The sequence below is a fragment of the Anastrepha obliqua genome, chromosome 5, assembly GCF_027943255.1.
Source record: "Anastrepha obliqua isolate idAnaObli1 chromosome 5, idAnaObli1_1.0, whole genome shotgun sequence".
NCBI classification, from domain to species: domain Eukaryota; kingdom Metazoa; phylum Arthropoda; class Insecta; order Diptera; family Tephritidae; genus Anastrepha; species Anastrepha obliqua.
Genome location: NC_072896.1, coordinates 98,945,620 through 98,963,544, shown reverse-complemented (window position 1 = coordinate 98,963,544; position 17,925 = coordinate 98,945,620). Strand labels below are relative to the sequence as shown.

The window sequence follows — 17,925 nt, the reverse complement described above, 5'->3', positions numbered from 1 at the left end:
TATATATATAATTGGCGCGTACACCCTTTTTGGGTATTTGGCCGACCTCCTCCTCCTATTTGTGGTGTGCGTCTTGATGTTTGTTCCACAAATCGAGGGACCAACAGTTTCAAGCCGACTCCGAGCGGCAGATATTTTTATGAGGAGCTTTTTCATGGCAGAAATACGCTCGGAGGTTTGCCATTGCCTGCCGAGGGGCGACCGCTATTAGAAAAATGTTTTTCTTAATTTTTTTCTCTCCGCAGTATACAGTTTTACAACTTATTAAATTTTATTATAATAAAGAGCAAGTTTGAAGGTGCTGGAAAATTTCATTGATTTTTTACAAATTTTTTTCCTTGACAATGATGCGCATTTTATCCATATAAAAAAAATCTAGAAATTCTGATTACAAACCGTGGAAGTGTGATAAAAATTGTGTGGGATTTTTACAATTTTTGCATAAAGTTTGAAATCTGAATTTATACGGTTTTTGTTAGGTAATGAGCAATACTTTTATAAAAAAATAGTCAACATTCAACAAAAAAAAAATTAGAAAAATAGTTAAAATTGGTAAAATGTTGATATGACTATATGCGCCTTATACATACTTGAGTGCTCTTATGTATTGCACGTAGCTGTACCAAAACTACTGTTACTTACATTTCGCTCACCAATTTGCACCACATCCGATTTGTCCTTTAATGCCATCTGTATGGGTTGTATTAGCATAGAAATAGCCGAGAGCGTCGCTTCATGTAGACGATTGAATTCATCAAAACAGCCCCAAGCACCACAACGCACCAGTCCAGTTAAAATTAGGCTCATCGATTCAGTATCCACATTCTGATTCAAACAGCCGCACACATTGATGGCGATGCATTTGCAAGCACAGGCATTTTTGTTATTGCAACGGATAGAAGCAAGTGTATTAGCATCTTTCTTACACAAAACTAGGCATGCCATTAACCCACATCTCCCATCCCCTATCCACCCATCCCCCCTTCTTACCACCCACTTGTTTTAACTCACCTCATCACAGTTGAAGACCAACACTAGTCGACCCAACATTGCACCCAACGCTTTTACACATTCCGTTTTGCCAGTGCCGGCCGGTCCGAATGGATTTCCACCCAGCCCCATATGCATGGCTTGGGTGAGAATGAGATAGCATTTGTGCGTCAACTTGGTGTTTACTAATTTATTGGGATTGCCGAGAAATTCGTAGGAATATTCGAACTCAGCGTACACCATACGCACGACGACTAAGCGCCCATCAGTGCCGGCCAAATAGAACTTCAACTGACACAACCAATGCCAATCGCTGACATGCATCACATTGTGCTCCTGTAACTCCTCCACCACCGATGCGTAGTGCACCAAATCGAATAACAGAGCACGCAACTTAATCTGTAGCAGAGTGTCGTTTGTTTGGTTTTTCATATTGGCGAAGTGTGTTATTTCAGTGTTCAACGCCTGATGCAACTTTCGCAATGACATGGACAGTATGGCCTTCTCCGTTTGTTTGGTGAATTGAATGGCGCGAGTGATGCTCAACACTTGTATGGGATATTTTCGCAGCAAGGATTGGGTGAAATTCTCTGCATCTGTGGTTGAGTAGCATTCAAATATTGCATCCTTAAGTGTGCACTGTATGGAGCTAACTAAGTGATTGAGCCAATCCTGCCACAAGAAAGCATGTAAAAGAAAAAAGAGATTCCAGTTAAGTAGTGAAGTATAGGTGGAAGCAAGCATTTTGAAGCAAGCGGTGTGTTTGCTAGTGTTCTTTGTGTGCTTGTTTGTGCAACCAACCTCAATGGGTCCTTTCATAGGCACAACTTCTCGCAACTGCAGAATATCTCCTTCAGCACTTTGCAACGATTGTATGGTGTACACAGTCGATTCCCCTTTCAATGTGTTTGCTATGCCGATACTGTGACAACCAGGAAAAAGCTTCTTGATATGTTTTTGTATAATTTCAGCATCTTTTGTTGCTTGTCCCAGTATTTCTAGCAAATCGTCGTCACCAAGAAAATAGAAACGCGGAAAAGAATTTCGCTTATCCTGCACAGCAGATAAGTTGCACATGAGTTGGAGGGAATTTAAATAGAAAATTATAAAGATGTGTTGGCTTACCATGATGTAGGTCATGAGATTATTTTGACAACGCGACAGTTGTTTTTCCAGTGAGCTCACTATGGTTGATATGTTGTTAATTTTGATAAGTGATATCACTCGGGGGTCTGCTTGAATTTCACGCATCACATAGCGAAAATCCTTGTCAATGCGCCGAAATAGAGCTTCTTCATTTCTTAAAGTGCCCGCTCCGAAAACGGGTTCCAGATACACCCAACTAAATAAAAGAAAATGAGTATTTACAGTCTGTGTCAGAAAAACGGAACCGCGATTATTCATGAAGTATAAAAAATATATATTTAAAATTTTGTTACATGAAAGTATGTACGAAACTACGAGTCGAGATTACTCAATAAGCCGTGCAGTACCCTTCATTGTCGGGTATAGTCTGGCATCTTCTTCATGCTTTGAACCAACTTTTCTGCGTAGCTCGTCGACAAACAGGTCTAGATTTTGCGAACTTGACGCACGAGTTGCTTTAAATCATGGACTGGCCGGGCGGCAAGATGCGTTTTCAGAGTTCCCCACATCTTTTTAATGAGGTTGGCGTCTGGGGACTGGGAGGGCCAGTCCAATACTGTGACACCATTTGCTTGTTTTATTGTTTCCCAATGTGTTTTTCTGAGAACAGTGGTTTTGATGATGTGGGGCATACCTTACCATTCGCCTCCTTCAGTCGTCGTTCGGTAGTGTTGATACTTAAATCTATTTCCTTTTTAGCAAGAACTGATCGTGCTTGGCGTAGTCACAAAGAAGGTTCCCGCTTAAAAGTAGGACGATCACTTTATCCTGCTTTTTTGTTGTCACTCGCTTCAAGCCGCGTTCGGAAAAGTCATCAACAATTTTGTACACCTTATACCGCGGATTCCACATCACAACAAACTTTTTTGATTTTTTAATTACTTTTGCAGCCACGGAGTAAAATAATTTCGGTCCTTTCGAATGCGTGCACTCATTTTTGTTTGGTTGCGTTTACGGGAAAGTTGCGAACGTCACTAGACTGAGATAACATTGGCGTCGTAGCCCTTGAGTGGGACTATTATGCAGCAAAAAGCAGAACGAAATCTATATTGAAGTTAGAAGAAAAAACTGGGTTCTTTTCTTGTGACATAGACTGTATTTGGTTGGTTGCTTGGAGTGGAATTGTGGATGGCCAAAGATTTCTGCAAACATTCAGGCAATGTTGTATGATACATTGCATTTAAGGCCAAGGTGTGGATGTAAAGGGTAATGAGAGGCAGTTTATAGAGGAAAAGTTAATACAGGTCCTCAATTTGCAGTATATACAACCCAAAGGAGTAACATCTGAGTCTGTCGAAAGCCGAAACAAGTTGCTTGCTTCTTTTAAATTTAATTGTTACCAAGAAAAAAATGTCGATGAGGCTAATCGTTCAATGTAAAGTAATGGATATTTCGTAAAACCAAACTTGTATCTTTAAATGATGGTCAGATCTCAAAGAGATTTCAGAGAAATAATTCAACTGTGTGAGTGAAAGACTTGCAGGTATTTTGAAGGAAATTTTTTATGAAGACAAAGAGGCTAGGCATAATGGATTTGGATTCATTCACAAGGAAGTATATTTCCAATTTCAGAAAAATAACTCGACTGCGTGAGTGAACATTCGAAGGCGGTTTTATAAAATCTATACGAAAGCAAAGAGTCTACAAGTAACAGAAACGATAGGACCATAAACGAAATTTGTAATCGGGCAAAGATGTTGAGACTGGATGCGTGGCTTGATAAAATGGGTTTAAAACTCTTCACAAATAAATGCACTTCTAATTCCAAATTACGCAACTTCGTGAATGAAACGCACGAAGGGTTAGTAAAAGAAGTTTATAACAGCGATAAAATTCGGCCAAATATCCAATAGAGATGTACGCGGCATAGAAACCACTCAATTTGGTAAATGAAGCACTCGAGGATTTACCAAAATATATCTACTACCGGTCGAAGATGATGGAACTAAGACAAAGCTAGACATCATGGATTTAAAGTTTTCTTACGCGATCTCGCTCTATATCAATGAATGCTAACTTCTAAGTAAAGGATTCTGAGCTCGAAATTTGACTATGGTCGCTGTACCATCTTATTAAAGTTATGAAACATTTATTTAGTCTTGGAAGTAGGTAGGCTTCTAAGCCTTGATGGGGAAGACTTACAAACTCTCGCTGGATACTATACGAAATATTGTAGCCTTCGTTACTATTTCAGGAAACCAGGATTGATTAGTAGAAACAAGCGTCTGCCGGCTATGCGACCTGCACGATGAAACGCCCGCGACCATCGTCTGCGAATGTATAGTTCTCGCAAGGCGAAGACTCGCACGCCTAGTTTGTAAGACTCTAAATCCATTGATGATATTAAAACAAACGCTTGAGAAAGTGCTCCAATTCATTAAAAGCCAATAACTGTAGACTCGCGTTAAAGCACAATAGACCACTTTAGAGGTCGTAGTGCGCTATCGCCTAATAAAACCAATAGTAATAATATTTAGTCTTGAAACTTAACTATAAAAGGTGAAACGATTTGACGCTTAAGTATTTAAATGTTCAAAATTGTTCAAATTTTCCATGTGCTGACTTCGCAAATAAAATCATCTAGAGTGATGAGATTCATTTTTGGTTAAGTAGTCTCTTACGCAAGAAAAAATGCCGGATATAGAGCGTGAAGGTGAAAATCCATGGAGGGCTCATCGGGTGCTCCTGAACTCTAAGAAAGTCACTGCGTAGCGTTGCAAAACTTTGTTAGTTAAAAAACGCCTCCAATGCTGTGACATCTGTAGAAAAAAACGTTTAGATTGAATCAACCCCACAGCACAAAAAGTTGGCGCGGTACATAGATTTATATATAAATATATATAATTGTCGCGTACATCCTCTTTTGGGTGTTTGCCCGAGCTCCTCCTCCTATTTGTGGTGTGCGTCTTGATGTTGTTCCACAAATGGAAGGACTTACAATTTCAAACCGACTCCGAACGGCAAATATTTTGTATGAGGAGCTGTTTCATGGCAGAAATACACTCGGAGGTTTGCCATTGCCTGCCGAGGGACGACCGCTATTAGAAAAGACTTTTTCTTAATTTTGATCTTTCACCGAGATTCGAACCGACGTTCTCTCTCTGAATTCCGAAAGGTAGTCCCTCACCGACCCATTCGGCTACGGCGGCCGATAGATTTGCTGGTGTTTAATTTGAGCACCTACCGCAGCACAAGGTAAGCTGTGCCTAAAGTTTCTTGAAACTCTTTTCCCGGAGAAATTGACGCTGAGGCTCAAGGTACTTCAATTCAATAGCAACAACAATCTTTTCACAGGCGGACTTTGCATGGGTGACGAATTGGACGGAGTTGTGTATTTTTCGAATTTCAGATTCTATGAGTATTAAATGTTGCTACTGCAGAAAATCACAATAAAAAATAGAACAAGACTAATATACATCGATTGTTATGCGACACCAGCCTTCTTACATAGACGTAATTCACAGGTAGTGAAGTGTGAGCTCGAACATACAAGCTTCCTGTAGTATTCCCCAAGCCAACATTCGAGATTTGGGCTCTGCAGCTGAACAAACCAATTCACATTTTAATGTGACTACCTTCCTTGACTCCAAAGCGCTCTGGCCAAAACTGAATCTTAAAAGAACAAAATGTTTGTTTGGATTGAACAGATCAACTGCCAGCGCCTCACAGGTGTTATAACGGGTCACCAGTATAATGGATGCAGGATGTGTAGAGAATTTTAGTCGACGATTTTTTTTTTTGAGGACCTGAGGTGAGAGTAGTGAGGTGAGAGCTCGAACATACAAACTCCCAGGATACTTCGCATCCTCAATTACTAATCATACAACGTAAAAAAAGAGTTTATGTGTTGCCCGAAGTTTGAGTATTTTGTCCCACCTAAATACTTACATATTTATTTATATATTAATAAAGTGAATAGAGTTTATAAAGAAATGTATGCTGAGTGAAGAAAGCATTTCGTTTCACTTACCGCCTTTGTGATTGACTTAAACTAGTTAGCAGCGAGTCCAAAGTATTCAAGCGACTCTCCCACAATTCTGCCTGATCTGAGAATGCCTCAAAAGCTGCTGAATTTTTGGCCGATTGCAATAAAGACTGATTATCGCCAATTTTATTTAGCACTTCCTGATAGTCCTTGATAAGTGACAATGTATTGCCCGCTGAATCTGTGTGATTTATCAGCTTCATGTTAGACGTAACAGACCATTGATCCAGTTCGGTTAAAGCTTGCCGCACTATTTGCTCCGAAGCGGCTTGTTTCACCAAATTCGCGATCTCTGTAGATGCCTGTTGTAGTGCATTATAATCTTCCAATATATCGCGCAGGAATAAATTATGTATAGACTTTGCCTCTGACTTGTTCAATAACATAAATATGCGCGCCCAATGCCGTTCTGTCAACGTATCCGATTGTAATTGCTGCAGAATCGGCATAACGCCTTGTAACCGCTCCACGCTCTGTCGAATGCGTTTTGAGGGCAGATCGATTGACGCATGCACTGAGCTCTCCCACTTATTGATGAACTCATTCAACACATATGGACGACGCCGATATATTGCCCATTCTTCATCGGTAATGGTATTCAACTCGCTCAGATATTTATCGTAGATTTCCCATTGTTTTGACTGTGTTTCCATTTTTTCTTCGATCTCGGTGAAGGGCGCAAGCACATCAGCTGGAAAGGACATATTGAACTTAGCACATTCTTCGAGTAATTGCACTTTCTTTGCTTGTAGTTGTTGCCAATGCTCTTGGCGTTCTTTGAATAGCTCCAGTGTGGCATTTTCATTACTTTCCAGCTCACTAATGGTTGATTCCCAGCGCAGGAAAAACTTTTCCGCTTCATTTTGTAAATTCTGTATCTGCGAGTGAGCTTGATCTTTAATCATATCGACTTGACGTTGAAGTATTACAGCATGATTTTCTATGAGAGGCTGTAGCCGTTCCCATTGCAACAGAATGTTTGCCAAGGCGGTAACTCGCTCCTTGCACCACCCGGCGAGGCAGGTGTCTTTGCTCTTGACAGCGTCGAGAGCCTCGGATACCTGTGGGAGAAAATTGGTAATGTGGTATGTTTATCTAAGGAGCGTCAAAAACTGTTTTAGCGAGACGCGCCAAATATTATGTGACCCTCCCACACGACTCATGAAATAGTAAATTGAAAGTGTACACTGCGTGCATAATTTAAGTACACTCACACTTTTCGCATCATGTTTTTCCCTATAACGGTGAGATACCTTCCGTAGTGTCTCACTATTAGTATTTCACACACCCATTTATCTTACTACTTCCGATACTCCACTTCCCTAAGCTAATTAATACGAACTAACCTTTGGTAGCTCTGACATCATTTTCTTATACTTCATGCCCGACTCTGTGACAGACCTCTCGTCCAAGGTTGCAACTAACTATGTCTCTTCCTCTCTTCCTCTAAGCTATGCACTTCGTCTATGCGCACTCTCATCTCTTTCGCTTTTCACTTCGGAAACTCTACTTTTCCATAACTAATCAACGTGAGCTAACCTTTGGTAGCTTTAATATAATTTTCTCATATTTCTTGGCTGGCCTCTGTGAGAGCCGTTTCATCGGGCGCTTTACTTTCCCTATACTGTTCAATATGAACTAACCTTCGGTAGTTCCGTCATCATTTTCTCGTACTTCATGCCCGACTCTGTGATAGACGTCTCATCCATGGGCACATTATTCAAGAACTGCAATGAGCTTTGCAAGAACTCTTGGATGACGGTAACGTCATTTACAATAGCCGTGCGTAAGCTATTGGTTAAAGATTCCCAATAACGTCGACTAATCAATTCTATCTCCGAACGTAATGGCGAAGTATTGATAATAATGCATTCAATGGACTCTTCGGAGCTAAAGGTGGATAAAAATAAATTGAGTGACGGAGAAGACTTCAAAATTAAACGCAAACTACAACTTACTTCTGAATTTTCGCAATCTTTTGACTGAAATTCTTACAAGCTCGAAATTCGCGATCCCAATCCTCTGCAACGCTAAGATGTATGCCACACAATTCTTCGATATCAACGCAACCCAGCGCGACCCAAGGAAGCCAAATCTTTTTGAATTGTTCAAGCTTACGAAATAATTCCTCAGCGTGCGCGAAAAGTGGACCGATGTGATGACGATTTATTTCCACCATTGACTTAAATAACTCGGTGCTGTTGTCAGAGAGCCCACGAAAACTGCTGGGACGTTCAATAAAGCGTCGGAGCTGAGTGAAATATTTTTCGCGTATCTCCTCCTCGGGTGGGCGGTAGCAAAGTTGCCGTTGGCTAGCAAGAGAAAATTTAGATATCAGAGACATGAGCAGATTAAATAAGTAAATTTACCGAAACATAATATCGATGTGTATATCGGGCAGCTTATTGTTCATGTCTACCAGGCCGATGATATATTGATATTCCAACACCTTGTAGAGTTGATGATCCCAATGCAATTTGAAGGCGTCCAGGTTGGTGTACCCTTGACGCTCCATTGCAGCCACCAAATCGCGCAGATGCCGCATTTCATCTTTCCAAACTTGCGTTTGTGTGAACAAATCGGTATTCATGAGCTTAATAACCTGACCGGAAATGAATAAATAAATCTAACCATTGCATTTATTTTTGAAAGTGTAAACGCACCGTTCTTTTGGCCTGCTCATGGTAGCCCACTAGTAGGGTGTTGTCCGCAGAGAGTTTGGACACAGCTGTTTGCAGCATATCCACATAACGTTGCACGGACTCTTCATCATGCCAGGCTACCGTCTCGCTTTGCACCAATTTCGATAATTGCACCGCATTCTTCAGCATAATCGGTCTTTGGCAAGGTATCATGCGATCACCGATTGTATTGTGAAATGTTGCAATCTGCTGCAAGCGGCGCGCATAACTCATGAATTTAGCGGCATGTGTCGCCGATGAGCGCAACTCTGCCGGCACATTGTAGCCAAGGTTCTCGAATTCGCGCACATCTTGACAAAAAGTGACCAGTTTGGGGTTGAACGTAACACGCATTAGTTGACGGCCTTCCTTTTCGAATTTAACGACCGGTTGGTCTTCGCGTAATCTAAGAGAGGAATGCAGTGCATGATATAAGTATATGAAAGAGTGCCACCAATAAGATTGTGTGTCATATGACTATTACTTCAATTCTCCACTCTTGACAGATGTGGAACATTGGCCGCACCAAATTTCGAAGTTTGTGCGCAGCAATGACTCGGTCTCCTCCTTGATTTCTTGCACGGCTTTGTTGATCTTGTCATAGCCATCACGACCGCTAATCAAATGACTAACCTTCTCGATTTCTTGAATCTGCGTGGAAAGTTGCGGGAATAAAATTATTTCTATAAGCGTAAAAAGTTATCCACAAACGCCAGCTTTGCTACCTGATATTGCACGACTTTCAGCCAACGACACTCATTGCAAATTACTGACAAATGACCGGTATCGGGCTCCATATTCGTATCAGACATGGCTTTGCGCAAATCCTGCAGCAGAATCTGTAGTGATTGTAGAAATTGTTCGCGCTCGATAGTCAACAACTCGAGTACAGCTGGTCGCTGGATGAGCGTCTCATATTTGGAGAAGATAAAGATGACCTGTCGCGCATTGCTCAGATGATTATGAAGTTGTGCCTTAAGTGCTGAGGCAATACGCTCATCGATGGGTTGCAGTATTTGCTCAAAATATTGTAAAGCTTTATTCCATTTTGATTGACCCAAAGCAGTAGTGTCGAATATATTAATATCTACACAAGGCAAAGTGGCATGAAATTATTTGCTTCTGCATATCTTTAAGTAAATAATTTTCCTTCAACCTACCCTTAAATGGCGAACTCTCATAGAGCATACTTTTCATCTCCTCGTCATTCAATAATGTGGCGATTTGTTTGTAAAGATTTTTTATATTCTTAATCTCTGATAGCCGCTCTTTAAATTGCTGACCACGCTTGGGCACATGGGGCGCCCCTACCCATGGATGCTGCACATAATTTGGCCAGAAGAGACGCGTAAGCGAGTCACACAACTGCATCCAAGAGTCGGCGGTGTCAATGCATTGGCTCATCAGCATATTCACATGATGAGAATTCAAATTCCAAATATCCTCCATAAGTAGTTGCTCGACACATATTTCCAGCAAACCATTGCCTGGTGCATGAATGAATAAAAATTATACGATGAGAAATACACAGTATTATTTTAATTAGTGGTGCGTAGAAGTACCCATGATATCCAATAGATCAGCCATGCGCGCCTGCGGATAGTGGTAAGGTAAGCGCCAAAGCTCATCGAGACTATTGTGTGAACTATCTAAAAACTCCTCAATGCTGGTGCCGGTGTTGGCATGATCGATTGAACTTTAGAGGGCATAGTTCATGTATAAAAAAAGAGAGGAAACACAAAATATTTGAGTATATTTCATTCGTTTTTTTTTAGATATTGGTGAAACTTGAAGTTCTGACCATTCTTCGCCAGATGTCTTTAGAGAGTCACATCTCACAATGTGTACATTGTCTCTGGTCATCCTATATAAGGATTTGATGGTGATGCTACGCTTCAAAAAAAGTTCTTTGACAATTTTGAACTTGGTGCGGTGAGATGAGTATTACAGCTTTCCGAAATGGAGGTAAAAAAGGGGAATTCAATCAGTTCTTCAGTATATCTACGACTGAGATGGAAAGTCGGAGTAGGAGCTCAAAAAATAGTTTCGTATTTATGGATCTAGTGCAGTAACGAATGCAAAAGCAAAGCAGTGATTCTAATGAATCTATTCTGGTAGTATGAACGTCGAAGAAGAGGCAGGTATGGTTAGACCAATCGTCGAAAGTATCGGTAAAGGCATGAAAGCCATGGATTTGAACCGGCATTTGAGTATTTATTTTTCAGAAAAATGTATTGCTAGGAAACAGAAAATTAGCGAGAAACGCAACTGTAAGAGACTGATTTCAAAAAGAACCTCGATGTATGGGCAACAAACAAACCTTTTCTGCGGAATGTACGCTTGAATTTTTTTGCTGAAATGTAGCGTAGTTGACCCATTTTTGAAGGTTGTCACCTAATTTTGAAGGTGGTGAAAAACGTGTGACCTCCAAGAATAACTTGCAGGAAGTTCAAACAATCTCCAAGTTTTGTGAAATCATTCATTATGAGCTACTCCGATGGGCCCACACATGGTAGTAAGATATTTAAAGGTGTGGCCAATATCAGACCGTTAGACGGGTATCAGCGAATTTGACAGAATCAGCGGTTGGGCTGACGTTGCAGGAATTTTGAATCTGTCACAGAATGTGTTAGTGATATACGAAAAAAATTAACACAATGTCACTCCGTTGTAGTCTGAACAACGACAGATTTGACGAGTGTGTGAATATGTATGAAATTATCGTGCAGATTTCAGCTGGTAAAAATTCTCCCGTAATCTATCCTTAGGTCCACAAGCCTAGCCTGAACCTCTGCTAGCAATAACAGACTAGTTTGGAATTGGCCGAAACTAGCGAATGTGAAGTGTGTTGTTGTACCATCGAGGCAGTGGCAATTTGCACACAACTTCACCGAGGCACTAGAAGCTCCGAGAGTCATAGATGGGAGATTTTATAGCACTCGGCTTATAGTCCTGACCAGGCACTAAGTTATCGTCGCTTCTTTAAGCATTTGTAAAATTTTCTTGATGACACAAAACTGAGATGAGGATTTCTTCAATAGATAAAATTTGAAAATGAGTAAAAGTTATTGAACATATTTGCTAGAAATCAATTAGTTCTAACTATGCTAAGTTCTTCATGGAAATAAAGCGAAAAATGCCCAGAACTTTTAATTAGACCAATATTTATATACTATAAAGCACATATTTTAATTGGTATATCTTTGAATTGACCTTAATAGAGTTGTATGAGAATTGTCAGCCTTACCTCATTTGCTTGTCAATATTTTCCAGTACACCAATAAATACTTGCGACATTTCACGATCAATGCGAGAACTGGATTTTTTATTAAATTTTTGTTTCCAAAATTTAATTTCATCCTTTACTGATGTTATGCCTACATATACGAGAAGAAGAAAAGAGAAGCATACAAATTCATAAAGTTTAAAGAAAATTCATTGTCTTAATAAAAATGTGTATCGGTAGTTGGATAGTTGGACCTATAAAATAACAAGAAAAATAATCAAAACCTTAAAATGCTGTAGTTTCTTTGCGAGCTGTTTAATGCTTTGAAACTTACAACGATTTTTTACTTGAAACCCAACTCCGAGTCAATATCGTGAAAACAAAAATGGCTCGCTCGACGCTTGAAATTGTAAACTTTCCAAACAAATTGCAGCATTGTCTGAAGTTTATTGAGTAAAAAAGAAGTTGTGACAGAAATGAAGCACCTGCTATGCCTGCTATACGCAAGTTGCGCAAAAATCTCATGAGCTCGAAGTCATTGAAGTTGTTGAATTTTGACCAAATGTAGCTACTAAGACTGAGTGTATACGTATGCAACTTAATTCGAGAATATTGACGGGCACTCAACAACGTATAAAATTTCAGATGTTATTGCTTTGCTTTTCAACTGTTAAAGCAGTTTGAATCGGATGTTAAATTCGACTAAAAGGTCAAGAAATCATCTTTTCTGACGAGGTCTATGTCCATTTCGGCGCCTAAGTTAGTACACAAGATTGTGGAATTTGAGGAACAGAAAGCTTAAATTAAATTCCCAGAAAGCCGATGCATTAGCAAAGAGAGAGAATTTGGTGTCATTTTTAAAGTACCTTATTCCGAAGCAATTTTGGCTAAGAGTGTGCAGTACTATCGTTTCAGGATGAAATTGAAGCCAAATACTTTGACAAATTCTGGATACCTTCAGAATTGTACTTTGAAAAATTCTGGATACCTGCAGGCACCTGCTCGAGCCTGAGCCACCTCCGAGGCCCATCAGGAGACATTTCCTCAACTACGCGGACGAGATCTTAGACAAAACAAACAGACAGCTACTGGATCGGACAGTGTACAGGCAGGACATAAACGACATTCATCGGGAGACTCTCACCACCTTCTTAAGCTCCTGACCCACGAATGCCGTTATCGGAGTTCAACCACCAGCAATCGCAGACGAAGAGCTCCAACTTCCCCGAGAGTCTCTCGTAACTTTGGCACAATTACGTTCTGGATATTGTAACAGGTTAAACTCCTACTTATCCAGAATCGACCCCGACATACTAAACAAATGTCCAGCATGTGAAGGCACCCCGCACGATACTAACCACCTTTTCACATGCCCCATTAAACCCACTGATCTAACACCCCTCTCCCTCTGGACCCAACCCCCGTCGAAACAGCTAGTTTCCTGGGCCTACCATTAGATGAGCTAGACGAAGATGACTGGTGATTACGCTACACTGACAGGGTAAAGGTACTGCTCCAACAACAATAACAACAACAAATTCTGGATTCAGTATGATGACGTGACATACCACACACTTGTCCAGTAATCGACCTTTTGATGCTAAATTCGGTTCTTAACAGTCTTGGCGAAGTAAACAGATATCTCTAAGCTGCAGTTTGAGCATATTTGACTATTTTTTGGCGCGCATTGAATTTAGATATTAAAAAGGCAAATATCAATCAACCAAAAAAAACAAGAATACGCTTCTAAAAGGCTTTCCACTTTGCAAGTAGACCTTAAAGCGATCATGACATTATAAGTAGTTTAGTTTATTGTTTCTTTGTTATAGAATCGGTGTACTTTAGGCGGTAATTTTAATCTTGAGAGCAGCCAAAAGTCGCCGAGAGCTGCATTAGGAATACGTGAAGACGGACGGAGCTGTAAGACTTTGTGCTGTGTCAAATATAATTGCACGAGAATATCGGTATATGTTCAGGAGACTTATTTTCCCATTATTCTCTTAACAAAAGCAAAGTGCGTGGAGCTCGAGAGCGTTTCTTGTTACTTTGTCGTCGAAGCTTTTACCTCGCAGGCGCGTGCTCACTTTTCCTTCACTATATGCAAGTCCTCCGTACTCTCCGGACCTTGTGTCGACCGATTACCATCTTTGGTGAATCGCGCATTAAGGATTTTTCAGTATGTTTATGCATTACGGATGCCATGAGTACAACCTCCGGCGATGCTCTAAATACTATGCTTGATTTGCTCGCTTTGGATCTTAAGATACAACAGGAAGCATTAAAAGCAATGTGTAGACTCCATAAATATGGTTTCTGGCACGAAGACGGAACATCGGAACAGAGAGAAATCTTGAAGTTGCTATCTGAGCAGCATACACTGTTTTTGGCACCTAAAGACGAAATGATACCCATAGTTTTTTATTGGAAGGAAATTTGATGTTATATTTCCACTGCGTGAGCAATGGAGGTATCGAGAATGCATTCAGAGAGGTTTGATGGCTATTTTCTTTACCGATGGGTCCAAGAATGAAATAGGGTCTGGAGCCGGATGATACTTAAACGGTAGTAATAAGTATCACTATGATATTGGGGAAATGGCAACTCTTTTCCAAACGGAAGTTTTTTCCATCCTGAAAGTAGCCGAATGGATAATCGAGAGGAGCTGGAGCGCGAAACAGATTTGAGTTTTCAGTGACTGTCAGGCTGCACTGAAGACCGTGGAGAACGCGAAGCAAACCTCAAAGATTGTTCAAGAATGTGAGAAGAAGCTTAATTCTGTCGCAAGACAGAACAGGCTTGTACTTTTATGGGTTCTAGGACACTCCGGTGTTCAAGGAAATGTAATTGCCGATGAATTCGCCAACCGTGGATCAGCGGTTCCCCCACAGGGGCCAGAGCCAATAATCGGAATCAGTTCCGCAGGAATCATGAATTGGATCAGCGATTATGGCAATTTACATAAAGAGCGATGGTCCGCTCTAGAACGCTGCAGAACTGCAAAGTCTTTTGTGACAAGTCCGAACAGAAAACTGTCAAACTTTCTACTAAAACTTGGGCACAATCCATGGGGTCAGCATATGACCACTATTGGAATCATTGAGGACCCAATGTGCCTGTCTTGCTTGGAGGAGGCGGATAGCACTGATCACTTTCTCTGTGAGTGTTCCGACTTTGCTAGAGCACGGCTACGAGTTTTGGGTTCCGATGTCGTGAGAATGAGTAATATTCGTTCTCTACAACTGGAGGATATTTACAGATTCACCAAATAATCTGGAAAATTCTCACAGGACTAACTACCTCTGTCTCTGTCTCTTTCCTTCCTATCTCTTTCTCTGATACTTTTCTCCTTTCCTCCATGTCTATCTACCCCTTTTCCAGAGCTCTAAATAAAATGGTTTTTGTAGCCTGAGCATTTTAGGAGCCACCAAATCTCTTGGTGCTCTTTGGCTCTACCAATTTAAATTTCAAATTTCAAGAGTGCTGGGCATAATCTGTCGTTCAATTGAATATACTAAATAAAAATGTGGTTTTAAAAAGAGGTGGCTACTCTGAAAAAAAAATTCTGAATTAAATTAAGAAATTTACTTCCTATAAGCCATGGTTTAACAAATATACTGTTTTTTTATTTAATTTTAAAGATAATTTTGATTATTAACGTCGGGGAAAGTTCGGTAGCTCAAGTACTATAACCAAAAACATCTCCTTTCTTATTCTATTTAAAAATAAACCTTATATTTGATTCACCCTCTAAATTTTGCATACATTACATTAAATTTTTTTGAAGAAAAGCATTAAATAGGATATTACCATAAGTATTTACATACATGCGAACTTACCACTTTGCGGCAAACCCAATGTTGAGCCCAAAGAGACATGCAAACTTTCCAGTAAACCGCTCAACTCGGGACTATATTCAGTTTTCTTGAAAATTAGTATAGAGTAGTATAGAGAAGGAAAAAAGAGATAGTAGAAAATTGTATGAGAACTCAAAACGATACTAAATGAACTAAAAATTTACTCTACATATCCACACAGGTGGCAAGTTAAATGCAAAGCAATGTTAAAACCAAACCATATAACCAGTTTATGTTACATAAAATTCTTCCGGGCGAAATCTTCTAAATCCATAAAGAAGTTACGTGCCAATTAAAGCAAAAGTGCACACCATTACCGCATGGAAATAGGTGAGCAACAGAGCAAAAGTGCTCCACACCACAAAACACTACTACCACTCTTAAGCTCAGTTGACCAATACAAAAACAAAGTAAAGGTACGAGCATAAAGCAATCATAGTGTGTAGTTGTAAGGTTAACTTACCCTGGCCTCGGCTTGCGGTGAGAATACACGCGAAACGGAATTGTAAATCGACTTGACCAGTCCACCTTCCAGCGTTAATATGCCAAGCGGTTGGTCGTATGCGCCACTGCTAGTAGCAGATGAAATGTTTGTGGAGCCACTCTTGTTGCCGCCGACCTGTGGTATCTTGTAGAATAGCAAGCAAACCTCATCGCCCGGTATGCGATGATGAAATTTTATGCTGCCATTCGATTTGTTATGCACCGCTGCAATAACGGTAAGTTCATCGTTCTCGAGAAATTCGTGTATGGCGGTGAGATGCTCATCAGCAGCTTGACCAGTACTACCGCTAGCCGCAAAATATTCAACTGTGAATAGGAGATGAAAAATTGAGTAGGAAAATGAAGGAAGCAAAAAATTAAAAAAAAGTAAAAAGAAAAAAAAAAAAACATCCACATAGTGAGACTTTCCGTTTGCAATGTACTGCTTATGATGGATGGCTGACAAGTGTTGGTATGTGTAGCAGCGACCTCCATGGATACGTTTGAGTTGAGCACCCACAATGGCAGCTCAAGTGGCCACCAAATGGGACACAGCTGAATTCAGTACACACACACGCATACACTACTTACCATTCGCAAATTGTCATCGTGTCTCAACTAGCATCAACTACTTGCTCCCTGTATGCTGCATATTTTAATTAGCTATTTTGTGTGCAAACCACTCACTCACCTGAAGTGTTTATTATGAATTTCGACTTATTGCTTTTGTGTACGTTAATGCTCATTTCTAAACTAAATTAATTTTTTCTCGGAAAATTTTAATCAATTTTAGAGCAAATCCTCGAAATGGTACGTATAAATTGGACAATATTTTGCTTGACAGAAATTTCTAAATTGCACCGTTTTGTTTTGGCAGTTGATTAGTGCGGTCGTTAAGGACAAAAACCAGCGTTGCCATGGTGCGTGAAAATTGTATTATTAGCACTCTAGCCGGTCTGGTTGCCTTAGCATTCAGTGGAGCTCGAAGTGGCACCTGTTTGCGCGCGTTCAAAATGAGGTAGAAAAAAGAAAACTACGAAAGCAAAAAAACAAAAAAAAAAAAGAAAAGGAAAAGGAAAAGCAAAAACAAGAAATATATTAAAAGGAATAAATTAATGCCATGCAGAAAATTTAATATTTCAACGTAATTTTAAGGAAAAGTGTACTGACATTTGTTGGTGTACATATGCACGTTATTGTTATTGTAATTTATGTATTAGTTTTAGCGTTAGTTATTAGTAGTTTGGTTTTACTCGCCTCATTTGGGGGTTGAGTTTTGTTATTGTGAAAATGACCAGCTGATTATATTAATACTGGTTTAGGGAAATGAACTGAAAAGTGGTTGGTTAGGGTGGTTTGTTATAAGGGTTAAAGTGGTTTAAATAAAATATTTTTGAGGGAAATTACTGTAAGTGTCAAATGACGTACACACAAGTTGTGACGTTTATACGAGTTATGCTATATAAAACCTGTGCTGCTAGTTTTAAATATCTTTGATGTGGGCTCCTTTTTTTAACTCTGTTAAGATTTTTATTCAATTTCGCTATACAAGTCAAACAC

At 40.0% G+C, this 17,925-nt stretch overlaps 1 protein-coding gene across 1 annotated transcript in view; it reads right to left on the bottom strand.

Annotated features, from left to right (window-relative positions):
- LOC129248895 (cytoplasmic dynein 2 heavy chain 1) overlaps positions 1-17,925 on the bottom strand; it is a 154,051-nt gene that overhangs the window by 27,054 nt on the left and 109,072 nt on the right. The window contains exons 3-18 of the mRNA XM_054888506.1: positions 16,346-16,692; positions 15,865-15,949; positions 12,050-12,179; positions 10,365-10,498; positions 9,963-10,289; positions 9,528-9,889; positions 9,287-9,453; positions 8,785-9,208; positions 8,491-8,723; positions 8,080-8,433; positions 7,765-8,011; positions 6,107-7,182; positions 2,116-2,332; positions 1,792-2,043; positions 1,012-1,662; positions 643-825 (exon numbers count right to left, since the gene is read on the bottom strand). Coding sequence (XP_054744481.1) covers positions 643-825; positions 1,012-1,662; positions 1,792-2,043; positions 2,116-2,332; positions 6,107-7,182; positions 7,765-8,011; positions 8,080-8,433; positions 8,491-8,723; positions 8,785-9,208; positions 9,287-9,453; positions 9,528-9,889; positions 9,963-10,289; positions 10,365-10,498; positions 12,050-12,179; positions 15,865-15,949; positions 16,346-16,692 — 5,189 coding nt within the window. The remainder of the gene's footprint in view (positions 1-642; positions 826-1,011; positions 1,663-1,791; positions 2,044-2,115; positions 2,333-6,106; positions 7,183-7,764; positions 8,012-8,079; positions 8,434-8,490; positions 8,724-8,784; positions 9,209-9,286; positions 9,454-9,527; positions 9,890-9,962; positions 10,290-10,364; positions 10,499-12,049; positions 12,180-15,864; positions 15,950-16,345; positions 16,693-17,925) is intronic.